The following is a 7,312-nucleotide window of genomic DNA, read 5'->3' on the forward strand; positions in this document are numbered from 1 at the left end:
CAGCCTCTTCAGCCTCTGACGTTGTCTTTCCCAAGGTGGGCGACGGGAACCCGCTGAAGCTGTGGAAGGCTTCTGTGGAGGTGGAAGCGCCCCCCTCGGTGGTCCTGAACCGCGTGCTGAGAGAGCGCCACCTGTGGGACGAGGACTTTGTGCAGTGGAAGGTTGTGGAAACTCTGGACAGACAAACAGAGATCTACCAGTACGTGCTGAACAGCATGGCTCCCCATCCTTCCAGAGACTTCGTGGTTCTCAGGTGAGCCTGACTCTAGGGTTTATGATGTTCTGTTCCAAAGGCAGCACGCGAGCTGTAGATGTGAGCACTTCCTGGTATCTCCCACCAAAGTCCAGCCTCCACAGGGAACACTAAGCCAGCTCTTGTTTCCCTCAGTGACATCTCAGTTTTCTGTGTTGATGCCCGACTTCCTGTGTCTTTTCACCCAGCCTACAGCTCTGCCTGGGCTCTCTGATTGCCCCTCTCCTTGTGGAGCACACAGTTTATTAGGCCATAAATAGTATTCATTTCCTCAGAGCAGACGGCCCAGAAATGCTGCTGTTTGTCCGGTTGCACTTTCTGCCAAATTATGCAAATGGATCTGACTGGCTTTTCTTCTGATTTTGTTTTTCTCCCCTGAGAAAGTGTGTGTAACTCTCAAGACTGGAGTAGGTTTGACTTCAGAACTCATCTGTATAACTTCAGATGCTCATAGCTAGTTACCATGCTCAGAAACCTTGGCACTGCCCTGGAGGTCCAGAAAAGCTTGTTGATTCTGTGTCTGCCATGGAAATATTGCTTCTGATTGATGTAAGGGTTGAGTTCCAGACCCCTGCTCTCGGGGTTTGGAAGGGGATGCTCAACCAATGATAGAAAGTTTGCACAGTAGAGATGCAGTATTGCATCAGCCAGAACAGAAATCGAGGGTACTAAAGAACCTGAATAGAAGGTAATTAGATCAATATATCCTTTTTTATTGAAAATCTCGGCAAACCCTGTCTCATGTCACAGATCAGCAGTGTAAAAGGAACCTATTGTGAAACTCCCAAATGTATATTTAAAACACTTTCTTTATGAAACCAGTTTTGATGGCAAACTAAAGGTTACTTTTCACATGAGCTCTTTATGACTTTGGAATTGGCCCATGGAACCTTGACTTTTAAAGGTCAATTTTCCCTAAATATATGTATTTATCTCTGCTTCCTTGGGATCCTGGTGGAGAATACAGGCAGTTTATAAGGGTGGCGTATTACCAAAGTTATTAGGACATTAGTCATCTGGTGGAATTAAACTTCATGCTTTCACTCCACAAGTGGAAAGTTGAATAGCTGTTGCAGGATGGCTGCCATAGGAATGGGGCCATGCCATAGCATGCCTCCTCCCTCCCTCCAGAGGAGGCTGAGGGCCTGAGTCTGTGTGTAGAACCTCCCTCCTTCCATCCATCAGGCAACCCCACCAGCCTGCTATTTATCAGTGCTTTGTTCCATCACGACCACGTGCCAGGCACTGTGATAGGCTCTGGGTATGCCCAGGGAATGCAGCAAACCACTCTTCTGCTCTCTTGGAATTTGTATTTCATGGGGAAAATCCATAAAAAATAAGAAAGGGAGATGGGCTTACTTATCCTGGGAGGAATAAGATAGGGAGATAGTAAAGGATGGAATTTTAAATAGAATGGTCAGGGCGGGGTCTCGCTGCACTGATTTTGATCCAAGACTTGAAGAAGTGGAGTGGACCATGTGGCCCTGAAGGAGAAGAGGTGCAGGCCTCCACGGGCTAACAGTGAACCAGATCTGGTTCCCAACAACAGGAATTCCTTATGTGTAGGATACAAGGAGGCAGAAAGTGAGGAGTGTGGTGAGGAGGCATGGGGCTGAGATGCCTCCTGTCTTCAGAGCATCTTCCAGTCTAGGGTAGCACGTATGAAGCTGGTCACCTTTCAGGATTGCTGCATTTGTCTCTCATGTCACACCCATTGCTAGCTCCTCAGGAGCTTCCGCTGAGAGTTGCTGGAGATTCTCCCATTTATCCCGACAAATCTCTACAACTTCCAGTCGTCACGATTTATCACATCGTCGTTCATGAAAAGAGTAGTCACAGCATGGAAGTCGCTGAGCATTTGTGTGGGGCTTGGTTATTCCCAAGTTCTTGTCAAGCACATATCACCGTTTCTCTTCCTGGTGTAGGAGGACAGGGTGAAGTCATGGAGGAGATGACTTAGGAAGGGAATAGAATTTGTTGAGTAAATCATGGGAATTTTAATAATACAATCTATTATGATAGATCCCTGGGGTAGAAAGGGAAGTTAGAGGTTGTTACAGAGATGTTTGCATAGCTCCTGACTCCCATCCATAACCTTTCTTCAAGGGGTAGCCACCTCTGCTTGAATAGCTCCAGGAACAGGGAACTCACCACCTCCCAGGGCAGCCCATTTCATTTCCCAACAGTGCACATTATTAGACAGTGCTTCTCTCCTGCACAGAAATGTACCTTCCTATCTCTGCCTTCTGGAGTCAAATCAAACATATTCATTTCTTCTCCCACTCAAGAGCCACTCAAGTATATGAAGACAATAAGCAGGCCCACATATGTTTCCTTTCCTTCAAGCTAAGCGTACCAGTTCACTTCTCCTTGAGCATGCCCTCCTCCAGGAAGCCTTCTCCATATTCCTCCCACAGCCCCCCTCCATGTGATCCCAGAGCCCTCCATGCATAACCGTATCAGTGCATTTACCTCAGTGCTTTTAGAATTCTGTTTAGAATGTCAGTTTTTTTCCTCCTGGGCTGTGTATATCTTTATGTCCTTGGTGGCTTCTCAGAGCCTGGGATATCTATCTGCTTAATTGATGTCCGCTGAATGAATCCAATGAGTGAGTTCTAATTCCTAAACTGTAAAACCACCTCTTCAAGAATGGGCAGGAGCCTCTGCAGCCGAGCAGAGCTGGGGGTTCCAAATGCAGATCTGAAAGCTGTAAGACTATTTCTGGCCTCAAAGTCCCAGGGCTGAGATCCTTGCTTTGAAATTCTCTGTAGAAACTTTACACAAGCTTATGAAAGCCATTAGCTTAATCCAAGTCACTAGCATTGGAATCTGAGCCCAGGTTGTTGGCAGGAAAATATAAACACAAACCTTAGCTCTGTGTTCAGGTTCTTCTTCCTCCCTCAGTCATGACTCTGATGTGGGGATTGTTTTGCTACAGGACCTGGAAAACTGATTTGCCCAAAGGAATGTGTACCCTGGTGTCCCTCTCTGTGGAGCATGAGGAAGCCCAGCTCCTGGGTGGTGTGCGAGCAGTGGTGATGGACTCACAGTACTTGATAGAACCGTGTGGCTCTGGCAAGTCGAGACTGACTCACGTCTGCAGGGTAGACCTGAAGTAAGTGCTGACTCCCCTAATGGCAGGCTCAGATCTTGGGAGTCTCAGCTTGTACGGCACATCCAGCAGGGATGTCACCCTGATTTCTTATTTCACTGTATTTGTTTCCTCATTGCCATTAGCGTGCTGTCATAGGTGGCTATGTATGCCTCCCCTCTGTCTTTCCCCCTTTCCTGAAATTCTGACATTTCTCCTGCAGCTCTTTGTCTTTCTTTATTTTCTGTTTTATGCCCACTTATATTTCTGTCTTTCTCCCATGAAACACACACCAGCAACAGAACCTGACGCATAGTAGGTACTCAGTAAATCAGAGTTCCCTTCTTTTGTGTTTCTTTTTGAAACAAGGTCTCGCTCTGTCACCCAGGCTGGAGTGCAGTGGCACCATCAGGGCTCACTGCAACCTCCACCTCCCGGGCTCAGGTGATCCTCCCTCCTCAGCCTGCCCAGTAGCTGGGACTACAGCTGCCCACCACCACACTCAGCTAATTTTTGTATGTTTTTGTAGAGACAGGGCCTCGCCATGTTGGCCAGGCTGGTCTCGAACTCCCAACCTCAGGCGATCCACCCACCTCAGCCTCCCAAAGTGCTGGGACTACAGACATGAGCCACCGTGCCCGACCGTGTATTTCTTTTATGCCTGTCCCCTTTTGCTGCTCCCTCTGGCAGTTCTTTGAGAAGAAAATAACTTACATCCAACCCCTTCAAGGCATGCATGATGCTAAACCCAGCTCTTGGTCTGGGTAGACAAAACGGAGTTTTCACAGTAAATTCTGGATTTCATCGGAATCTTTTCATTTTACCCCAAGATGTTGGTATAATTTTAAAGCAACTGATGAGTACTGAAATGACAGCATGAATATTTAGCAGCCAGGACATTTTCAAGGCCCCTGATGGCAGAATGAGGTCCTGAGCCCGTCAAGGCAGCAGCCTGAGCTGTCTGCAGGTGGACTGGTCATCGGGGCCCAAGGGCAGCCCTGTCCACCATGACTAATTGCTGTGATTTGGAAAAAAACTTTCCCACTTCCTTTCTGATTTCTTTCCCCACAGAGGTCACTCCCCAGAATGGTACAGCAAAGGCTTTGGACATCTGTGTGCAGCAGAAGTTGCTAGGATTAGAAACTCTTTCCAGCCCCTCATTGCTGAGGGCCCAGAAACTAAAATCTGAGTTTTCCCCAGTGTGACATCAAACTCAGGGAAGAGGAAACTAAAGTAACGAGTGTGGCAGAGAGTGTGCATGTGAGAAAGCGAGAGAAAGAGGAACTGAAGGACGTGGCTAATGCCTAAAAATGGAAACGTTAAGAAATTGGAATGTTGGAGATGCAAGAATTTCCAAGAACTTTCTTAGCCTTCCTGGAGATGGCTACATCCCTACTAATATAATTTTAAAATGAGAACATTTATATATATTACTTAAAATTAAATGGATTATTCCTTGTGCATTGCCTAATTTGCTATTTAAAGGCTTCTAAGAAGCGTATACTTAACTGTAAATAAATGTATGTATAGCATATGTACATATGTGTGTATATCTCCATCTTTACTGTATATATGTACAATACCAATTTTATATAGGATTGTGTGTTTTGAAAAGGACGGTGTCTGACTCAGTGAGTCCCTTCCTCACATAGTTCTTTCCAAGTGGCTCTGGGCCCCATCTCTCCACTGTCCTGGAAGCTGTGCAGAACCTGCTGCTAACACCAAGGTGTGAACATGCCCTGACGCCTAACCAAAGATTAGTTAACCAAAGGAAAATAACATTAAAGGAGACTTATGTGTTGATGCTTTGTTTCTGTTATTCAAAAACTGAGAGTGGAGTTCTGGGATAAAGCAAGGAAATAATAATTACTCCTCCTTAAAGCAAACGAGGGGGTGAGAAGTCATTACCAAATTTAAGGCTAGATGAGGAGTTGCCACTGGGCCCAGTAAGATGGAATTTCAGTGAGATATGGACCACCGGAGTCAGTGAGAGTGACTGAAACAGAAGCGATACCTCTCACTCCCATGCCCACCACTACAGACGCCAAGTCAAGATGAATATCATAGCCTTTACTTATTCACAGCCAAAGGGAGCCCCTGTGTTGTCTCAAGTTTTTATAAATACATTTCGTAATGTTATTAAATGTCATTCTATTTGACCAGTGGCCTATTTGGTCACAGTTAATTGGTGTTTCCTTATTGCACTGAATTCAACTCCAGACACCATACAAAGGGAGATGATGGCCATTCCGTTCATATCCTAGATCATTACAGCTTCAGGGAATTCATATTTTGCTATGTGTAGGATACTCTTAAAATGTAATTCATTAAACTTTTACAATCTGAAAGACAGGGTTTTTAACTAACATAAGACCAAAACTATGTTCTTTGGTTAGTTTTAGAAAGTATAATCGGGTTTATTAATTCTTAAGTGTTTCTTCACTAGCCAGTCCAAGCTACCTATGCATTTGACCCAACCTTATTTATTATTGTACAGACTAAGCAAATTGACTCCCTTTAGCCAACTGCTAATGGATCGAATGTGCTTTTTATTGTAATTCAACAGCTATGGAGAGAAAGATAACTTATTGTGTGTTTGATTTCAGGGAGAGAGATTTTCTTTGGTCATTCATAATAGAGATTGATATGATTTAGCAACTAGTGTTGGAGAAAAAAAGAAAAGCAAATGAGCGTTTTCAGGTTTTTTTGTATTATATGCATTTATATAATGTTTCTGTGACCAGCAATGTGCAATTATTTTATTGAGAGGAATAAAAAAGCTTTCTATGAGTTTGATATGGTGCGAGGAAAATCTTACAGTTTGAATTATGACCTAGAAATTTTTCATTCCCATGTCTACCTAAGAAGGTAGCAGCAAATCCATAATTTACGTTTTGGGCAATGCTTTGTGAGCAAATCAAAGTCACTTCTGCCATAGCATCTTGAATTTAACCATATATGCCAGATTACCTTATATGCATCAACAAGCTCACCAGTGAAGTTTAATCTAGCTAAACACTGGTCATGCTCCTGAGATGGGATCCTATGTGTTTGGAAAACGTGATAGGCACACAAGGATGAGTGGCTTTGTATCGCCCAGAGAGGTGCTTGTCCAGATTTCACATGCACATTAATTGCCTGGGGATCTTGTGAAACTGCAGACTCTGCTCCAAGTAATCTGGGCTGGGCCTGAGATTCTGCATTTCTAAGGAGTCTCAGGGATGCCTATGTTGCTGGCCTAAAACCACACTCACTCAGAAACAAGGACCTAGAAGATCCCTAAAACAGAGTAAGAACAAATGTGATTGTATTTCTGATTCTCCCTCTCTTCGAATTATCTGATATTTTTGTTTTTGTGCACATAGTAATCATATCACCGCTGTCTAACAACACAGTGCATCTTTTTAAAAAAAGGAAAAGGGAAAAAAAGAAAAAAACGATGCATCAAGCTTGTTTGTCAAATACCACAGTATTTTATTCATTGTTATCTTGCCAATGGAAATAATGTATGATATTGCATTTAAATATTATATTTATACCTCATGTATATTTTTACCTCAATTGTTAGTATCAATCATCAATTGTAAATAAATAATTGCCAAGGTAAATAAATTTATATATATTAAATATTTCCTATTTTCTGTAAAATAGATGTTGATTTTCATGCTTCATCTTTAAATGGAAAATTTGCTTCATGAGGAAGATTTCTCCCAAGATAGCCTGCCATGACTTTGACTCCTTGGTACCGTCTGTAGTCAATACTGTCACCAAATACAAGGAAGTTGTTGTCAACAGACATTCACTATCAGGCTGGGTGCCTTAACCTGGGTCTAAGGGATTAAAGTGATGGCTGGGGAATTTTTTTCTTAAATTTCATTGTCCTTAAATCTGGAAGTTATAAAAACATATTAATAATATTTTTATCAAAGGTTTAGTAAACTCTTTAGCTACATTTTGTTTTTTAGTTA

General features: G+C 43.2%; 1 protein-coding gene across 2 annotated transcripts in view; it reads left to right on the plus strand.

Annotated features, from left to right (window-relative positions):
• STARD13 (StAR related lipid transfer domain containing 13) overlaps window positions 1–6,975 on the plus strand; it is a 188,948-nt gene extending 181,973 nt beyond the window's left edge. For both annotated transcript variants that reach the window (XM_030818543.1, XM_030818544.1), the window contains exons 12-14: window positions 36–253; window positions 3,192–3,368; window positions 4,416–6,975. In XM_030818543.1, coding sequence (XP_030674403.1) covers window positions 36–253; window positions 3,192–3,368; window positions 4,416–4,533 — 513 coding nt within the window. In that variant the 3' untranslated portion in view covers window positions 4,534–6,975. The remainder of the gene's footprint in view (window positions 1–35; window positions 254–3,191; window positions 3,369–4,415) is intronic.
• The last annotated feature ends 337 nt before the right edge of the window (window positions 6,976–7,312 follow it).

This window comes from Nomascus leucogenys, chromosome 9 (assembly GCF_006542625.1).
Source record: "Nomascus leucogenys isolate Asia chromosome 9, Asia_NLE_v1, whole genome shotgun sequence".
NCBI lineage: Eukaryota > Metazoa > Chordata > Mammalia > Primates > Hylobatidae > Nomascus > Nomascus leucogenys.